Here is a 20,867-nt window from a genome sequence, read left to right as displayed (position 1 = left end):
AGGTGCTATTGAGATACACATCTCCGATTACCGTGTGTGTGTGTGCACGTGTGTGTGTGTGTGTGTTTGCTGTGTGTGTGTGTGTGTGTGTTTCATGACAGTTATGTGAGCTTGTCATAGTGCTCCTCTAGATCAATGGAGCACAGTTGCCTAGCAACCTGCTGATCGGAGGAAGGAGGCGGGAGAGAGAGGGAGGAAGAGAGAGAGAGAGAGAGAGTCATAGATTAAGAGAGCGATGGAGGAGGAAGGAAGGGAAGAAGGAAAAGTGGGTGACATCAACAGAAAAGAATGCTGTGGTTGGACGAGAGGGAATAAGACATACAGTCGAGCCTGTCCTAATGTGTCTTTGTGTGTGAGACAGTTGGGTCAGGAGGAATATCAGTGTGTGTGAGGCAGTAGGTGGAATGAAGGGTGTGAATGTATAAATTGCTCTCGTGTGCGCAACAGTGGTTTGGCATTGATGAGTTGATGTTGATACTATCGGGCTGAAATAGAACATCAAAGTGCTACCATGGTGACGCCAGCAGCATACTTTCTCTCATTTAGCGGCTGATTTAATTATCTTTATCTTAAAGGGAACAAAGTGGTTAAATGTGCAGCTTTGGGAGGGAGCAGAGCAGAGATAAAGGGGGTGGGGGTGCGGGGGGGGAGGCGCTGTGGGGGTGGGAGGAGGTGCATAGGGAACTGGGAGAGAGACGGATTTGGACAGTAGGAAATGAGGAGAGGGGAGACGGGGGGCGTAGAGGAGAAAAGAGAGAGAGAGAGAGGAGTAGAAGGATTAGACGGGAGGGAGACGGGGAGAGTGAGGGAGGGAGAGAAATGGATGACAGACACTCTGACGATCAGGTGCTCGCCGCCCTCCAGAGACGAGCACACATATGCTCCTGTGATATTTACACAGTCTCTCTCCCTCTCTCTCCCTCTCCCTCTCTCTCTCTTCCCCAGTGATGGAGGGAGGACGGGGGGAGATGAAGAGGCGGGAGAGGGAGGACGGGGGTGTCGTTATGCGCCTGAAAAGAAGGAGGGAGAGAGAGATTGCTGTACATCCCAGAGGTATACTCTGTGACTGAGTTAGAATAACATGTGGAGGCAGAGTGGCTGTTAAACTTTATGGAGGATTGAAAATGGACAATTAGCATCTCAACGATCTCACTGTCACCTGGAACGTTCTCCCCCGTTGTCATAGTAACCCTCCCCTCTCTCGCGCTCTCTCTCTCTCTCTCTCTCTCTCTCACACATTTCCTTTTTTCTGCGCCCCATCGTGCCATGGCCCCAAGAGCACATACCTTCACCTGCATCGCCCCAACGCAGAAACACACACACACACACACACACACACACACACAGAAAGGTCAAAGGTAAAAGGGGGGCAATGCAATCCTTGTTAGAGTAGTTTCTGTTCATTACACACTCTCAAAAGTCTACTACAAAGCACAAAACCGCCCTGACCTTTGCCCTGTAACTATAGGGCATGGAGTGCCGTGAGCTTTGAGTGGCTGCATTGCCATGACGACCGGTAGCAGTACACAGGTCAAGATTTATAGTCATTCTGATACACATAGACACACGCCGCTCTGCACATGTAATCACACACACACGCACGCACACACGCACGCACACACACACACAAACACACACACACACACACACACACACACACACACACACACACACACACACACACACACACACACACACACACACACACACACACACACACACACGCGGCAAGGCAAAATCAGTGTTGGACTGTAATGAGCTATGGATCTTGAGTTTTTCTATTTGGACACACACGCACTCGAGCCCACCCAAGAACTAACTCACCTCCCCCATTCCAACAGTGCCCTCCTGAACACATACACACACACACACACACGCACACATGCTTTATTTGGTCCTTGTCAGTCACTCTCAATCTGCTGGTCAGGTGATCAATGCTAATGCCTGTTGAGAGTTCTAATGACACACAGATCTATAGACAGATGGACTGCACGTACATGCCTGTAGTTAAGTTTGTGAACGCGTGTGTGTGTGTGCGCGTTCATGCGTGCACGTCTTGCGCACTAGAGTTAATGTTATTTGTGTTCAGAAAATGCAGTCCTTTGATGAGGACAGGTCAGGGCTATTGTTATAAATGAGCGCAAGACTGCGAGGAGGTGACCTCGCTGGCCACACACGCTCACGAACACACACATTCACATATACACACATGCGCACGTGGCTGTTTGCACTATTGGCAAGTGGAATTAGTAAATGTATGAGCTACACAGAAACTCATTACAACACGATTAGAGACAAACCTCCCATTTAATCTCATTTAGAAAAGGGTGGCTGCCTGTCAAACACACTCACACAGACACACACTAACTCACTTACGTACATGTACAAATACACATAGTTGCGTTTACACAAATAACACCCCTGGTTGTATCTATGGTGTGACGGCGTATCTGACCCATAAAACGATACTCATAGCCATATTATACTCTCACCATTCATATCAGCATTAGAAGCCCGAGCCTTCTCTACATGCGGCGTCTCACATTCCTCTCAGCCTCACCCCCCTCTGTGCTGTTTGTCACCATTCAGAACACAAACTAGGCAAAGCTCACCATCGCACACTCAGCCCCAAACAGTGCCACACACAAACTGACATAAATGCAAGCACAAAACAAGGCACACAAACACAGACACTCTGCGTGCTGACAGATGAGTTTTTATTTTTGGCTATATATTCTCTCTGTTGGCAGTTCAGACACTTATTACTGTGCAAAAGCGGGGCCTGCGCACATGTACGCACACACACACACACACACACACACACAGAGAATGTATACGCGGCCCGGGCGTGCACGCGCACATACACGGTGACCTTCTCTCTGCTGAGTAGGCAAAGAGTCAGGGGTCAGTGCCTGCTGTCAGCCTGTCAGGGAGAGAGGAAGTGAGAATAAGCAAAGGGAAAAACAAAGGAGATTGTGCAGAATGGAGCTCCTCCGCTTCATCATTCAATAAAGACTAATGCAATCAGAGGCGGCCCATATCTGTCACGCTTAATGTTGGCTGATAGACTTGCAGCAATTTAAAATGCTCATGGTATAATGCATTTCCCTCTGCCTTTTCCAGACTGATGATGCATCACATTACGCCTTGATGGCTCATGTAGAATAACATAACCTGCTCTTGCCGCATGCAGAATCAGGCCACATTACATTCTCATACCCAGAATATTACATCCGTATGAAAATCAACGAGTTGCCTGAAGTTCACCGCTCAATCTTTCTGGAATCACGGGCGATTTAACCCTGCGCTGTGATTCTGTAAGGCAAACAGCATAGCGCTCCCGAAAAAGACGACTACCGAACGGTTTTAATTTCACTAAGAGCTCTCTCTCTAAGAAAACTTTTATTTGCAAATTGTAAATATCTTAATTAACCAGGAATCTCTCTGAATGGAAATGAGATAATTAACCGAGGCTTAATCTAACGGCAGCTTTAATGTGGTCTGAGGTGCTACCAAAGCAGTCTGAGAGAAGTGTGTGTGTGTGCCCATTCATCCATGACCACAAACACCCCTATTTCTACCCAGACGTTCTCTGTGCGTGTGTGTGTGTGTGCTTTGATTGCGTTGGAAGAGATGGAGTCTTATAATTTGATAATGCCATGCTGAAAGGTCAACTCAAACCCCCCTGACCCCGGATATGGGAAGGGAGGGTGAAAGAGTTTGAAAGTGGCGAGAGAAGCGGCGGTGGTCAGTCCAATGGGAAAGCAGGTGCTGATGTTGAGATAGTTTCCATAGTAACCCCCTCATCCGCCCACCCTCCTACCCTGCTTCGCCCCTCTTCCCTCCCCTCTCACATAGGCATTACACAAATAACACACACACACTGACACACAGAGACACACACACAGAGACACACACACACATGTGCCCTGCATGCACAGATGTTCTCTCTTTATCCCAGCTGTGGTCACTGCGCTCGCCCCTTGTGTTTTTAATATCAGGAGCACAAATCAATTTTAGCCGTCGTGTTCTTGCTGTGTGTCCATTTACTGCTTCTGCTCAATCGCTAAAACTGCCCGGTTAGTGCTGCCCGTCTCACTGGAGGAAGTACCCATATTAGCAGAGCTCTCATAGCACCAAACAGCTGACACGCACACACTGTACGCTCCCCCGCAGACACACACACACGGACAATAAAGGTGACAGCTATACTGTACAGAGAGCGACTGTGTATGTGTGTGCATTTGACAGCTGCACATCAGTAGGTAGTATGCAGCTCCATTCATCTTGTCTATGGAGTGCATCCTGCATCCGCTTCTTTTGTTTAGGTCAGGGCCAATCTTTCATTGCAAGGCCTCAGTCGTAAATTGCCAATTTACTGGCTTCACAACTTCAAGCATCCTCCAGCTCCTGCTCGCGATTATGGTGAAAGGGAGAAAAGCAGATGTGTTGGCTAGCAAGGGACATGTATATCTAGATTCAGAAAGAGAGAGAAAGGGAGAGAGCAGTAGCAGCTGGTCCCATCCGTGTCCAGGGAGTGTGTGTCTGTCACACACACACACACACACACAAACGCACACACACAGGAGCTGGGATAAACACAGCTGGGGAGTCCCTCTCCGAGACAGACAAAAAGGCACCCACATTACACGCCGTGTTTATATGCGGTGTCTCTCTGAGTGTCTGTATGCTGGCAATGTACATATCTGAGGGGAGATCTGTGCAAGTCTGGGCTTCAATCTGAAACGCCGTTCAAATAACTGGGATGTGATGTAATGTGACGTGCGTGTGATGCGTGCGCTGTAAATGTGAGCGTGTGCTTGTGTACTTCCGTGGAGAAGGGAGACACACACTGTCTGTCTAGATTCAGAGGGCGAGAGGGAGAGGGAGAGAGAGAGAGAGAGGTAGGAATTGTGAATTGGCTGGGTTTGAGGGGACCTTGGGCAGTTCGCTTTTCATCCCTACTTCCCCCCACAGTTCATTGAATCGGTGTCTCCCTTACAATCGCGCCTGTCACCGGAGAAGGTGGAGGCCATTGTCGTTGTCACTCACGGATTTAATCATTCGGATCTTCCCGGTTCTTTCCTTTTCTGCCTCCGGTAATTGCGTTTCTGTTTCGTGTGCGCGCTGTCCAAGGTGCTGCAGCAGCGCGCGGCCCCGCCCATCCCCCCTCCTCCCTCCCCCTCTCTCTCTCTCTCGCTCTTTCGCTCCCTCTCTCTCTCTCCCTCTCTCTCTCCCTCTCTCTCGCGACCACGTGACCCTCCCTCTGCCGAGTCTCGCGGAGAGCATCAGACTGCACCTTTTCCTCCTCGAGAGAGCGGAGAAAGAGCGAGAGAGAAAGAGGGACACTGGCTGAGATAAAGCGACACGGAGAGAGGGGACGCTAGAGAAAAGGGAGAGCAGTGGCACCTCGGCTCCCGGAGGAGAGCCCAGAGATCATTTTGTCCCCCCCCCCTCCCCTCCTGCCCGGTAGACCGGCTCCGTCTCCGAGGCGCGCGCGTCTCCTTCCTCTTCCGCGACTCGAGCTCCTCCACAAATGGAAGCGAAAATCGATGAGTCGCGCGCGGCACTGTTGCCACGGAACCACAGGATGTGCGTAAGGTAGGTGGGTTTTCTGTGTACCCGCACTGAGGAAAAACGCCGCCGTGCTGATTTTTTCTTAAACATATTTACATTATTTACGTTGCGAGGTTTTTACGTTAAATGTTATAAAAAAGGCTGTGTATTTAACGCAGTTGGCGACTTGGTTTGAGTAAAAAAAAAAAAAAACTAATTTGAAACGCTATGGTTCACTGCGAGTTCTCGGGCGCAGGTGATGAGATAGATTGATAGCCGGAGTAGCGAGCGCGCTCCGGCATAGGAGGAGGAAAAATGGAGAGGAGGTATGGCCGCAAATCGAGAATCGATATTTCAACCGCATTCATTCACCCCCTCTATCAATAACGCCATGTCGTCGCAAATTCCGCCGTTCGGGGGGGACTCTGAGACGCGGGAGAATGAAGTGTGTGCGGGGGGGTGGTGGGGGTTATATACGCGCATTTGTACCCGGTGCGTTGTGTTTGAATGTGTGTGTGTGTGAATGTATTCAGTCATTAGCGATTAGCTAGGGACGCGTTAATTTGATAAGCGAGCCGCGTTTGAGTCATCCGCCGCAGCGCGCGGTGCTGCTCTCGTCTTTGTGATGGAGCCCACAGGATCTTTGACGGCGGCTCGAGGTGGCCACGATCCACCGTCTGTAAAGCTCTGAGGAGGAAGGAGAGGAGGGGGGGGGATCACGGGTCGTGGGTTAAGGTGTGTCCGTGAACCTGTGAAGTCACAGGAGACACGGCCGTGGGCTTAATAGCGTAATGACAATGGCAGGTATGTTACCTTATGAAAACCCTCCTGCGGCATGATGGGAGCTTTGCTGAGGAGGTGCTGTTTTCATCCGTGTGTGTGTGTAGCGTGCCAGTGTGTGTGCGTGGGTGTGTGTGTTTGTTTGGCTTATGTGTTGAAAGTACAAATCTGTGTTTAGTTGTGTCTGATATGTTCAGATTCTTAGTTTAGGCCTGTAAAATAATGTGAAATAATGATGAGTGTGTGTGCCAGCAAGGAGAGTGCATGAGGAGTAATTTGATAATAATAGCAGGCTTGAGTTGTGTGTGTTTACGTGCGTGTGTGCTTGTGTATATGCGACCCTGGTTGATTGTGCTGTCTCTGTTCTCTCTGTAGGTCGCTGGAGAGAGTGATGACGCGGCAGTGAGACACACATAAACACACACCCTCACTCACACACGCACACACACACACACATACATTTGCCCACACACACTATAAGTCTTGCCCTACTAAGACAGGGAGGAGGGGGAGAAAATTCTGCTATGACGGTGTCATTTCTCTCCATTACCAGTGTGTGAGCCACACACACTCACTCACACTCCGCGGGGAGTTGCCTGCATGGGGGATAAGGCCCTATCTAGGGCACAAAGATGGAGTTCACGTCCTGTTCGACACATATCTAACACTCAGACAGATGCACAAACACACACATACACCTGCAATCTCATATCACAGAAGTGAAGAATGAACAAGGACTGAATGGAATTTTAGTCATATTTCAGAAAAGACACAAACACTGGAAGTACCCCTGGCCTGGGCGAGAGAAGATGCTCCAAGGACGTTAAGAAGATAGAGGAGGCTGAGTTTCGACGGCATTGGAGCTGCATATTGTAGGTGCCTCTCCGTGAAAAGAGCATTACCAACACAGCCGGGTGCAGCTAACACACACAGAAGGTGTGCGACAGAGTGCACTCCACTTATCACCATGAGCTGTAGGCTAGAGGGACCACCCCAGCTCTAGCCCCTTTCTCTTCCTGTGTGTGAGCGCCAGTGTGAGTGTGTGTATGAGTGTGATGGCAGTGTGCGTTTGGGCGGCAGCCCCCCTGATCTTCTTGGGGCTGTGCCTATGCAGTGTGGGGGGCCATGCCCAAGGGGAGGTGCTGGAGTTTGGTGGTGTGTCCAGCCAGTGGGGGCGGTTCCCAGTGTGGAACGCCTGCTGTGAGAGTGTTCTCAGCTTCAGTCTGCGGACTCACAGCCAGGAGGGCCTGCTGCTCTACCTGGATGATGAGGGCTTTTGCGACTTCCTGGAGCTGCTGCTCCAGCACGGCCACCTCCGCTTGCGCTTCTCCATCTTCTGTGCTGAGCCAGCTGAACTGCAGTCAGGCGTGGCAGTGAGCGATGGGCACTGGCATGCAGTGCGTGTCAAGCGGGACTGGAGAAACACCTCACTGGAGGTGGACGGTCGACTGGAGGGTTGGGCGGAAGTGAAGAGCAAGAGAAGAGACATGACAGTATTCAGCCACACCTTCATGGGAGGGGTTACACCTGAACTCCACTCGTCTCCGCTGCGCCTCACCTCTCCTTCGGTGCGGGAACACCCTGCCTTCCGTGGCTGGATCACGGCAGTGGGCATTAACGGTTCGCTTGTGACACTGGACAGCTCAGAACGTGTCACGATAACAGCCGGCTGCGGGCCAGACCACCAGTGTCAGAACGGAGGGGTGTGCAGCGTGGTCAACGACCAGGCCGTCTGTGACTGCTCTGACACCGGTTACCAAGGCAACGACTGCAGCGAAGGTAAGACTCAGAACCACGCTGACCCATCATACACCCGTCTCATCCTTCACATACCCACAGACATGCATTTTAATACTGTACATTGACACTCTCACACACACACACACACACACACACACACTCACACACTCACAGTCTCACAGTTAGTTGGCTGGATGGATAATTTCAATCAAGATTTATACGTCCAGTTGCAAACTCAGGTCCTGAGTGAAAACATGGATTTTCCTTCATACCTTCACTGCTGCACTCTGTTGGTGTGTATGGACTACCAGCTTTCACAAACAGTACAAGACATGCATACAGATTCTGTTTAATATTGATTCCTGAGGTTGCCAATGACTCACAATTTAGTACGTATCTCCAGAGCTCAGCACTATAAGCCCCCTCCCAAGAAGTGCAATTTAGTGGAGTTGGAGCTGAGAGCTTGAGAGCTCCTCTCCTGACCCGCATTCAGACTGCGAAGCTGGAAAGTCTGGAGACCTGAGACAAATTCCCGAAATCTTCGTTAAATCCTTACCTGGCAAGCTACGTAAGCCTTTCTGAGCTTTGTTGGTGTCCGTGGGCAAAACGCAATAAAATATAGATTCAATAAGAACAGGATGACTGGCTCCTGCTGAAAGATTTTATTGGAACTAGGCTAAGAGGCTGAAAATCAGCGGTTGTTATATGGCTGACATTTGGCTGCCTGTGTTAATGTATTTGCATTGATTCCAGATGGCCTTCACGGGTACCATGCATAGGATGACTTGTGTACAATCATTTGCCTTCCATTAATTTGAACAGCTTGGAACCCTTTATAATGCTCTGGTTGCAAATGTGTGAGTTGTGCACAGAATGTATGCGTGCATGTGTTTGTGTCACCGTCCCTACGCATTACAAATGTGGAAATAGTGTTCTGTCAGTCGCACCGTACGAAGAGGAGGGACTGTGATGATAAAGAACCCTGAAGGGGGGGGGGGAAATAAAACAATTTTATGTGTCGGTGGAAGACGCAAAAGAAAAACACCATCACAAAAAAATGATTTGAGAAATGTGTGATGCCTCTGCTAAAAACCCTCCCTTAATAATGTCAAATAAGCCTTTGGTCAATACGAGTGCCAATATGCTGGCCACTGTAATGACAGCCATTACAAAAACATAACAGCTGCTTAATGAACTCAGCTACCTTGTTATGGCCGATACTGCAAATGCATCCATTTCCCCTGCTTAGTTGTCTGTGTCGTCAGATTTGCTTCAGTTCATTCACAGAGCAAATCTGCATCCTTAATCAATAGCGCTCTCAACGACTGTATGGTAGGGTTTTTTTTTCCTCCTTCTTCTTTTCGACGCCAAAGAGGCTTTTCAGCTTTGCCTTAGCTATTGATTTTTCAATGACACCAATGCATCAGCCAGTAGAGTGGCCTTGCTTACATTGCTACAGTTCTTCACTACCCTGACCTCACACTCCTCCCGGCTCCACTGTCAGCATCACGCCTCGCTTTAGCAACCTACCATATCACCCTACCACTTAGTTGACAGTGGGACGGCCTGCAAAAGCCAGTAGGCAGGACTGATAGGAAGTCTTAATACTAGATTCTCTCTCTCTCTCTGCTTCTTTCCTCGTCCCCATTTCTCTGCGCCCACCCACGTTTCTTATTCATGCTCTTTACAGCTCTATCTCGGCCCCCCTAGTGACTCCAGGCATTGTGACTGCGCCCGCCCGTGTGGTTGCCGAGTGTGTATGTATGCATGTATGACTGAGATCCCCGAGGCAACCAGGAACCGTCTTGACAAGTGGTCTTAATTTCTAAGTAGGATCTGTGCGGTGTGCTGCAGGTGGGGGTGTCTATACGTTGAGGAAGTGACAGGTGAAGACATGATCTCTCCCGCTGTGCAGACGCTTAGCGACGTGTTAATGAGAATAAAATGCGATCCAGGGCCAGTCTCATGTAGATTGCTGTCAGGTGTGAGTGTCACCCTAGGAGAAAACACACACACACACACACACACACACATTCCCATAAGAGCACACATATTCACAGACATACAAACACAGTCACAGTTTGCCAGCTCCAGCACCGCCATTAGTCACAGCACAACTGAGGTCCACAGCAGCAGCGGTGCAGGTCCACAGGCTGAAAGGAAGACGTAGGCATGTTATATAAAGGCTCTCATTAGATACACTCGCATCTTGACTGGGGCCTTGTTGCACAAAAAAAGGTGCAACATGTACCTTTTAAAGGTTTCCTCTGCGTGTCTGGAGACGGATTGTGTGTTCGATGGATGTTGCCGGTATGCGGTGCCGTGGGTTACTGCGGTCACGGAGATGATTCAAGTTGGAAGGCTTTAGATGTGTGTGTATGAAGTGAACAGCATTAGGTTGAAGTGGTACATTAGATTTGCTTGGATGTAGTTTGGATGAAGTGTATCTCTTGCATAGAGCCATGTGGTAGATCCCATATACTGTATATGGTTAAAAAACAAATAGATATAGATTGGCGTTAAGAGATAGATGGATCGTCATTTTCCTTTAATTAATGCAAACTGCGTCCTAAAATGAAGACCAACTGTGTTTAGAGGGAGACGAAATTAAGGAATAGTTTTTCTAAAGGCTGTGCATTATCAACAGCTTGGACGTTATTTGGTTTTAAGCGAGCCTCTAACCATAATACAGTTATCTACAGACTACGCAGGGTGACAGCTGTTGCCAGAGGCGGCAATACGAGCAACCTTTTTATCACATTAAAACAAAACATGTCTCCGAGTGTGAGGAATGTTTGCAAATGCGCTCCGGTTCAAACCGGGGTTGCAACTAATGATTATTTTCATTGTTGAGCAATCTATAGATTTTTTTCCTTCTCCTTTCAGTTATTTGTTTAGTGTATATAATGTGAAAAAAAATCCCAGCACATGGCAAATTATGTCTTAATTGCTTATTTTGTAGAAAGTTCCAAAGGGTTAGGGTGGAATTTCTGAAATATGGAATAGAGCACGAAGCTGCGATAAACAGTTTTAGTTAATCTACATGTAGTTGTAAGTATTTTTCTACGAGATCTGATATCCACGCATCGACACCGGTATCAGGAGGCAACTCACAGTACCTCGTGTCAAAAATGTGAGCCGTGCCTTTGAAAGTACACGGAGGGAACAGTAAGGAAGAGAATTCAAAGCTTGTATCTGTGGTAGAGTATCCCTTTGACAAAAAAGCGTCTAAAGCTACGTGTGATGCTGATGTTATGCCGGGGAGGGAGGGAGGGAGGGAGAGGGGGGTTATTATTCTCCATGGTAATAGGAACGATCATTATTTGCTTGTATATGAGCCCAGGCAGTGTTTTTTGTTCCGCGTGAGTTAAGACGACTCAGGTGTTAAAAGGTTTTATTTGTTTTGCGGAACCATCAAATTATGATGTCATTCGGAAGCCGGCAAACCTCAACTCAAGCTGCATAACGAAGCTTTTTTTTTTGGGGTGGAAATAAATAACGCCTAGGAAATTAGAAAAAGAATCCATTGGAAACATTTTTTAATGATGAACAAACACTCTGTTAGAGGAAAGAACGGACGTCGCCTGAGGCCCCTGAACCTCTCTCTGTAATTTTCACAGCTCCTACAACGCCGGCAGTTACCTTCAGCTATATTACCGCTTTAATTGTTGTATGAGGAAAGTGTTGAATCCCTCAGAGGTTCAGGATTGTTGTTGAGACAAAACAAGGGCCGAAACAATGAACTAATTCATTGACCAGTAGACAATACATACAAAAAAGCCTTTCATTCAGTAAAAACTACCAATCATTTCTGCTCTCTTGTTTTTGAACGAATGCGTGCTTATTTCAGTCTGATTCAAATTAAATCAGCACTTTGAACAGTGTTGACGTGATTAGCTGCTTGATTGATAAATAATTAAGTCAAATGACAGAATGTTGTCGTCTCTGGGAATTCCTCATATATTTTACATTTTACAGCTCATTAATCAATTAATGAAAAAAGCTAAAACCCCTGCAGAATCGTGAAAACAATCCTTAGTCGCGGCGCTAAAAGAGAATCGCCCCACTCTCTCTCTCTCTACACATCATACCTGTGAGTAAAGCACGCCGGGGCCAGGAGTGTGCATAGATGTAATTACTGCCTGAGCTGTTGTGTCCTCCAGTGAAGGCACAGTGAACCCCGGCTTGTTAGGCCCGGCCCGGCTCGCGTTGTCCTTGAGGGCAGATTGCTGTTAGCATGCTAATGGCTCCACCTGTTTCTGCCGTATTACTAGCACAAGGGCAGAGAGGCGAGGAAGCACTCAGACTCAGAACTCCAGCTCAGGACGCACCATTCAAATACTGACACACAATTGCACACATACACAGACACGTTCTGTCCCAGTATTAACCCATGCATGTCCCTCGTCTTCCTGCACTGCTAATCCATCCTTACATGTTTCCCTGCTATTTCACATCATTAATACTGCCATAGTCAATGTGGGTGTGTGGGTGTCTGTACGTGTGAAAAGAGAGAGAATGTGAGTGTGTGTGTGTGTGTGATGTGTGTGTGGATGTGTTGCATGCATCTGTCAGGGGGCTCTGGGGAGAGGCTGCGGCGGCTGCAAGGTAAGTTCTGGGGTAAACGGCTCTCGAATCTCAACATACAGGTAGGAATGTATATTTACACCCACACCCTCCACCCTCTGTCAAGTGTGGCTGGGTACGTGTGTGTGTGTGCTTCTGTGTATCTGTACAAATGTGGAGTCGTCGAGAGAGCGAGCGAGCGAGAGAGAGAGAGAGAGAGTTTGTGCATTTAAAATGCAGCAGTGTACGTATAGACGACCTCAGTTTGGCTACCAGTGCAGCATGGTATCCATTGTGATGTTTGCGTGGACTGCATGTATGTTTCCACAATTACCTGGGACGGGTGTGCATGTAAGTAGCCATGGTAACCCGAGGGCTCAGCATGCATGTTAATGAATGTCTGTCTCTCTCTCTCCTCGCTCGGCCGCGACACCTTCCCAGAACACAGCTACACCCCAGGTAGGTTGCCTTCGCTTTCGCTCTCTCTCTCTCTCTCTCACTCTGTGTCAATCTATCTCTCTCATCTCTCCACGCTCAGTTATTTACTTTATTCCTTTCTTTCTTTGTCAGCCCCCTTACCTTTTGTTCTTAAAACCAAACTTAAATACTCTTTCTTTAGCTCTTATGCCATCTTCTTTTCTCCTTTACAACCCCGACCTTCCCATCGTCTCTTTATTCTTTAAGTCTGTCATATTCTTTCTCGCATTTTCTGTTGTGCAAATATAAGTTAGCCAGCATAAATGCATAAAGCTTTGGTCTGTTTGGGTATGTAGGGGTTTGTTCCTGATGGCTGGTAAGTACTACATTCCATGTGTTCTCATATGAAGTGGCTGTTGCCTCCAGGTTATTTAGACAGATGGATACACAAGTACACAAAGTAGTTCATTAGTTCTCTTTGCAAATTAGCAAATTTGCGTGTGTGCGTGTGTGTGTATGTGCCTGTGAGTGCACGTGCGTAGGATCGCTGCCTAGGATGACAGAGTGTATTCAAAGTGAGTCTTTCAGACCTTTGATTTAATTTAAACCATTCATAAGCACACAAGCACGCACGCACACACTCACACACAGATAAACAGGAAGTAGCAGAGATCCCAAGCCGTCACTAGTGCCTACCTGAGAAATACACGCAGACCGACACACACACACACACACACACACACACACACACACACACACACACACTTCACGCCCATGATCCTTTGCTGTGCTGACTGTGCTCTTGTCTTCCCCCTAAGGTCTGGCACACCTGATGATTGGCGACCAAGGTATGACCTCCTCTTACCTCACTTCCTGTTGTCCTCTGCTATACCATCATCCCCTCCCTCCTCACCCACCCCCCCACCATCACAACACCCTGTACCCCTCCCCCACTCAATCACCACTTGGCACGGGAGGAAGTTGTCTCTCTAGGCACTGAACTAAGGTCAGTTCTTCTGTGAATTAGACTCACCGCCATTTTGTGTACGATGAAGTAATTAAGACTTAGGAGATACGGACGGGAACAGTTCAACTTGAAAGATCTTGTTTTTGTTGTTTTATATTCGAAGGGTAAGCTGCTTATCTTAGAGCCTAAAAACAACTTCTGCTAGAATACGTTGTATAATGTAATGAAATACAATATATAAGCCCGGCTGCTGATGCGGGAGGGGTTAATGGGCGGATGTAGACGGCTGTGGCTTGATGGCGCTTGGCCCGGGTTAGATCTGTCTGAGCTTCTTGTCACGGAATTGGAGCTCAGCGCCGACCGACCCGAGGCCACGGACGGTTTGATTTGGGTCTTTACTCCTCCACCTCACCTCATTTCCTTTCATCTGTGTGAGCGAGTGTGTGTGTGTGTGTGTGTGTGTGTGTGTGTGTGTGTGTGTGTGTGTGTGTGTGTGTGTGTGTGTGTGTGTGTGTGTGTGTGTGATCGAGACGAGACGCAAGCGTGCAAGTGAGTGATTTTTTGCGACAGTGGCAGTTTTAACAATTCTCCATACGGTTCGACATTCACCCCCATGTCCATCCACGCCTTTGTTATTGGCTTCCAGCATGTCTCGCTCTGCTCTCATTGGTTCTTCACCATGTTATTCTCAACAGATGTTTATGCACTGTATGGAGGTTGTTGCTGTTACATACATCTGCCCGCCAAAAGTTGTGTGGTCGTGTTCGAACACAGCCCCAGAACAAGTCTGACTTTTCTGCCCTTGGAAAATGGAAGACGTGTTCACCGATGAATAAATGCCACCTTCATCTTCTTGCCCTTCTTTCTCTTTTCCCCCTTCCTTCTCTGTTTCCTTGCCCTCCTTCTCACTATTTGGGACGACACCCTCTGTGAATTTAGGCAAGCTCAGAGGTACCCCCACCCTAACCCCACCCACCCCAGCTCATTCATTCATACGCACCCATACCGGGCTGTGTGGTTCTGTTCAGATGAATGTGATGACACGCTCTTTGTATGTACGGAAACACAGACCATTAGCTTTCTACAACACCTAGCTCGTATTCTTGGTTGCTGTTAAATTGGAATGTTTCAATTCTGGTAAGGTAAGCTTGAGCGCATGAGCGCGCGAGCGTGTGCACCGACCCGGCGTGCGTGCATGTGTGAGAATGATTAGGAGCTCCAGCCGAAGACGGGCGCCTTTTTGAAAATCTGAAGGTAGGTGCTGCTTCGATTGGTTGGCCCTGCATGACGCTGATGAATACACTGATTGGCCCACATAAAGATAAGCCTGACGGTGACGGGCAGATCTGAGGCTATTGTGTTTGATTGGATGAGGGAGGACATGATGAAGGCTTTCTCCCATTGTGACACGGGCCGCTGTGTATTCAGTGAAATGTGGCTGCTATTAAATGAAATGTTCATCCACGTCAGCAGATAGAAATATCTTGAATAGAGCACAAATTACGTCTCCAACCATCTATTATGGTGATACGTCTCTATTCTGACAAAGTATATTTCTATCGGAGCATTCTGCAACCTTTTTGATTGCCAAGTAAAGCTCCTTCTGCTGATGTTTCTGCCTCAAAATGTCCACCATGAATCATCCAGGTGGCAGTGAAAACTTAATTGCTTCATCTGGCTTACCTTTCGGCATTTTAAATCACCTACTTTAAGGACCGACATGTATTAACATACGCTCCCTGCATTATTGCACGATGTATTTGCCGTATTAGCGGACGCCCTCCCGGTTATGAATGGGTTGGATTGTGATAGATTGAAAGTAAAACTGTGCCAGAATCTTTTCCTTTATTTATTTCGAAACCTTTGAAGTACCCTTCAAAGAGTGTACACGTGATGGTGTGTGCGTGTGTGTGTTTTGCTCTGCATACTGAGATGTAAAGGCTGTCAAATGGCGCAGACGAAGCCTAGCTTAGGTTAGCTTGGCGTAAAGAGGCTTTTTGAGGAGTCCGCAAAGCTGAAATGAGTTTCTTTGAGGGGGGTGGATCGGGTGGGGGGGTGTCTCAGAATAGATAGAGGATGTGTCTGCGTATGTGGGTGTGTGTGTACGTGTGCGTGTGTGTGTGTACGACTTGTGTGTGCTTGAGAAATTGAGAAAAAGAGACCGTGCCTGTAGAGAAGAGAACTAAAGGAATAAATGATAGAGGGAGTAGAGAGGGAAGGAGGGAGAGCGGGAGAGACGGGGGGGAGATAAAGTGAGTCGTCTTCTTTTCCTGTGATGTAGAGCAGCTGCCTGTATCTGCAAAGAGCCAGCGGTGCTCCAGTCTGCCCTCCCAGCCCAGTCATTCTCTCAGGGACATCAGCCCTGATGGGGGAGCCCCGGACCTTTCCCCTCCGCCATAAAACACAGCTATCATTCTCCCTGCAAACTATACCCACAGATCACTAATCACTCTGAGTGGGTGAGAATGCATGAATAGTGAGGGGAAGGAAAAAAAGGGGAGCCAAATTGGATTTTCATAAGTATCACGCAGCCAACGGAAGAGGAGGGGAAATGGATTTTTTTTTTTTGAAAAGTATTGAGGAGCAATAATCTGGATGGAAAATGTGCTCAAAGCCAAGTAGCAGATTTTGCTCTTTCTCTGCTCTTTGTCCGGTCAAGAATAGAGCGTGAAGGGTTCGCGGGTGAATGAGTGACTGGCGGGTTCTGAATAGGATTGAGTCGCGGGTTCCCTGAACATATTTAGCGGCGGTTGCTGGTTTGTATTGTTGGGCCACTGAGTCCGGTTAATAGCGGTTGTTTGTCCGCGTGTCCAAAATGTTCTCAATATCAGTTCCAACAATCTGTGCACACCATAGACAAGTGGTCTGCCTTGCTTGAAGTGACCTTTTCACACACGCGTGCGCGAACGCATAGGCACACACTCACACACACACACTCGCACACTTTTGCACTCGTACACAATAACCTTTACAGAGGGCCCGCTGAGTAGGTGAGTGAGTGCGTGTTCAGTGTAAATATGCATGAGTAAGGCTGCCTGCACATATTCTTCACGGTCAGTGGATGAAGCAGGAGAGGGAGCGAGGTGTGTGTGTGTGTCTGTTTGTATGCATGCATGTATGTGTGCGTTTGTGCATGCGCCACATGCCAAATCTGTGTCTTTGTGTGAGTGCAAATGAGTGTGAGGGGAGGTGGATTGTGAGTCATCACATGACTCATAAAGCGTTGGCAATCAAATCGGCTCATTTCAACACATACACACACATTGTCTTATGGGTGAGAACACGCAGATGGGATCGCACATACAGGCTACATACACACGCACACACACACACGGTCACTTCCACAATTTTTGGATTTCTTTTTCTGTCTTTGTCCCCCGTTCGTTTTGTCTCTCTCTCCCGTTTCTGGGCATAAATCTTGCATCCTCTCACTCACACACACACACACATATGGACACACGCACAGACGCACATAGCCGAGCTCCTTGCTGACTTCACCATATGTGAAGTCAGGAGCGGTAGCAGACGCCAAGATGAGAGGAACCAGTCGGTACAGCTAAAGTACAGCATGTATCCTCTTAGTCATCCTCATCTAGCAGTCCTGAATATAAATCATACAAAGCATAATTATTGTTTTTAATGAAATACAGGGTTACTGAAGCAATGTTATAAAACATATCAATTTTCAAATAATCTCAGTAGACTGTTTCCTGGAAGATTAGATCTTATTGTAGGCTTTATTTAGTAATTATTATCAAACATTGGCAGGTATCAACATTTGGTAAACAATGCCTGCTGAGCTCCTTAATGCCATTTATATTTGTTGTATAATTCTTTATCACCTTGCCAAATTAAAAGTCACCTGTTTTATTGTTAGATTGTTCGATTTTTAGGTTTATGCCGATTAAATGTTGGTATTATTACATTAGTATTGATTTGGCACTGGTACCAAAAGATTATTGCGCAACACCCAGCCCTATAACGTCCACATAGGAGCAAAGTATCACTGAAATGCTTTAGTTACTTTGTATCTGCTAGGGAAAACCTTCTGAATCATGTCCGCCTTGTTGTAACTGATAAATGTCCCGATGAATATTTAGATAATCCAAACTGCAGTTCCAATAATTTACTCTTAGGTAGCAGCAGGAAAGTGAGCACCACTCAATATGAGGTGAGAAAGGGCCGTTTGGTGTTTTAATGATTGGCTGCCTGCCTCCCCGCCAAACTGAGCGGTCTGAATTTGGTTAGGCCATAATCTTGCACTGGAGTCTAAGTTGTATCCGCTCACCATCAGCGAGTGGTTCTGGTGTATATTGAGTGAAAACGCCATCATGTTCTAAGGTGTAACCTTGTCATTAATGCATCTATTTCTGCCTCGGCTCTACACCGCTAACGTGACAACTTACATTAAGGCACATTGTGCTACAGTGCTCGTTAATAGTTGAACACCCGCAGAGTCCTTGTAATGAAAGTTGCACCACCACACACACTGCTCTACCCTAACATTATCAGCGAGATGTACAGTTACTGATTCACCATGGGAAGTGTGTAGCAATCCCACTGGTAAATGTATACATTTACTGGTAATTGTATACAATTACCATGCTGTTGTAAGTGTACGCTTAATACATTTCGCACGTTCACTGCAACACTAATAGGCTGCGCACAGAGCTGGGGCACTTTGTAATCACCTAAAAATAAAGACATCAAATAGACTCACCATCGGAGGCTGGCTGTGAGTGTGTGAAAGGGAGGGAGGGAGGGAGAGGGGGTGGGCGGACGAGGGTAAAAGAGTGTCGAAAAGTGATGGTGAGAAAAGATAGGAGCGTATTCAGAAAGTGGGAACGGAGGGAAGGAGAAGGTCGGAGACGCAGAGGGAGACGAGAGGAGAGATAAGACCGCAGCGTTTCTCAGCAGGCTCTCTCCTTGGGCTCCCTGGTTTGACATGGTCCCCGCATCAGCCGCGATGGTATTCATCGACGATGCAGATACCTTATCCAAAACACACACAGGCACAGGCACGCACGCACGCACGCATGCATGCACGCACTCGTCTCTTGAGAGAGAAGGAGAGAGAAATGGGCTTGTCTGTATTGCAATTTTCTTTTACCTGTTCCAGCAATTTCCATTGTGTTTGGACGGGCGCTGAGGGGTAGTGGCCCAATTGGCGATTCATTCCAGTACCCCATCTGGCATTTGAAGTTCATTTCTTTTCCGTTTGCCAAAAAAAACGAGAACAAATAAGTACACAAACGCACACGCAATCAGACTAACAGACACACCGGGCGCGCGGGCACGGGAAACATTCATTTGCGGCGCTTGTCTAGCATAACTACAAGCTGCGGAGTGAGTGTGTAGCCACATCATTCATTAAAAACCTATTACATTACCTTTATGAAAAGAGGACTTTATGCCCTTGTTATTTGTTAACAACCTGCTGTAAGAAGGTTCATTAAAGTGGGCTCCTGTGCGGGTTTACTGTGTGACAGCATGTGTGTGTGTGTGTGTGTGTGTGTGTGTGTGTAACCATGTGCATCTACATTTGTAATCATGTTCATTTGATTATGGAGGTGGATTTAACTTTATGGTTTGTGTGTTGTGGTTACTGGTATGCATGAATTTGTGCGTTCGTGATTGCGTCGCACACAGTTTTTCCTGAGTGCCTGCATATCAATGCTCGGTGCTTTACTCTGTGCATTTGAGTCTGTTTGTGTGTGTGTGTGTGTGCGTGTGTTTACGTGCCTGTGAGTGAGAGTGTGTGTGTGTGTGTGTATAAAAGGGATGAAACTGACTCTGATCTTATCCAGCTTAAGACAAATACACTGTTCTGCCTGCAGACATTGTCATGGAAACAAGCTGGTTTCCCTGGGTACCAGCGAAAGGGCCAAAACTGAGCTGAGATGAGCAGAGATAAAGAAAGGAAGCGAAACGTTTTAAAAACCACAGCAGGAAGATTGTTAATCATTTCGTCCTCCCCAACTACATCTTAAACACGGATCCTCCTCTTAAATTTTCTTTAATTGTGCAGTCGTTGCGCTCAAGTTGTACGTTTTCCTGTTCAAATAGAGTTTTTAAAGCCTTTTTTATCAGCGCAGGTGTTCGATTTTTCAACTGCACGTCTCATTTTTTTTGTAAAGGACGCCTACAGTTTAAGAGAGAGAAAAATCTCAAATGTGTGTGAGAGCAGGATCGCAGTCAACAAATCTGTCACTCGTGTCACAACAGTAATATTTTACTCTACAGTATCGCTCCCTCGGCTGTGATGTGATAGCCTGATAGGTTTCAAAGCCAGATACTATATGTCACTGGCATTGAGATGGAAAAAGGGACTCGGCGCCTTTGGTGAACATCTGTATGGATTTTCCCCCACTTTCGCTTAATATAGAGACTATGCATACGTTTGCATACATTTACATACATTTCCTACGCCAGCCATTTATCTGTATACCGTAAAAAGTTAATCCGCGCGTGTGTTATTAAGGAGAGATGCCTCCGTGCCATATGTGTTATGAGTTTATGTTGTGTGTGTGTGTGTGTGTGAGGGGCAGTCTGAGAGGAGCTGATAGCAGAAATGCATGGTGGGCTAAAACGAGGTGCAGGGGGAATTGCAATGTGCTATCTTCACAATGACAGCCCTGCCATGATTGAGGCTTGCTACTCTAGGATTTAGATACACCAGCATTTTTCCCTCTCGCCCTCTTTCTTTCTTTCTCCCCGGCCATCCATCCCTCCCTCTGTGCCACTCCCTTTCCCCGTCTCTCTTTCTGTCCCTGTGCCATTCCCGTCTTCTCTTCCATTTTGTTACCCCTCTCACCCCTTTTTCTTCCTGTCTTCTTTCAAA

At 47.3% G+C, this 20,867-nt stretch overlaps 1 protein-coding gene across 1 annotated transcript in view; it reads left to right on the top strand.

The window, feature by feature from the left end:
• The first annotated feature begins 5,284 nt into the window (after positions 1-5,284).
• Positions 5,285-20,867, top strand: part of nrxn1a (neurexin 1a) — a 51,667-nt gene continuing 36,084 nt past the window's right edge. The window contains exons 1-4 of the mRNA XM_076143577.1: positions 5,285-5,601; positions 6,712-8,115; positions 13,084-13,101; positions 13,878-13,907. Coding sequence (XP_075999692.1) covers positions 7,383-8,115; positions 13,084-13,101; positions 13,878-13,907 — 781 coding nt within the window. The 5' untranslated portion in view covers positions 5,285-5,601; positions 6,712-7,382. The remainder of the gene's footprint in view (positions 5,602-6,711; positions 8,116-13,083; positions 13,102-13,877; positions 13,908-20,867) is intronic.

This window comes from Genypterus blacodes, unplaced genomic scaffold, assembly GCF_046128005.1.
Source record: "Genypterus blacodes isolate CSIRO-AG114 ecotype Tasmania unplaced genomic scaffold, CSIRO-AGI_Gbla_v1 ptg000026l_1, whole genome shotgun sequence".
Classification (NCBI taxonomy): domain Eukaryota; kingdom Metazoa; phylum Chordata; class Actinopteri; order Ophidiiformes; family Ophidiidae; genus Genypterus; species Genypterus blacodes.
The sequence above is the reverse complement of the archived record's forward strand: the minus strand, read 5'-3'. Positions and strand labels throughout refer to the sequence as shown.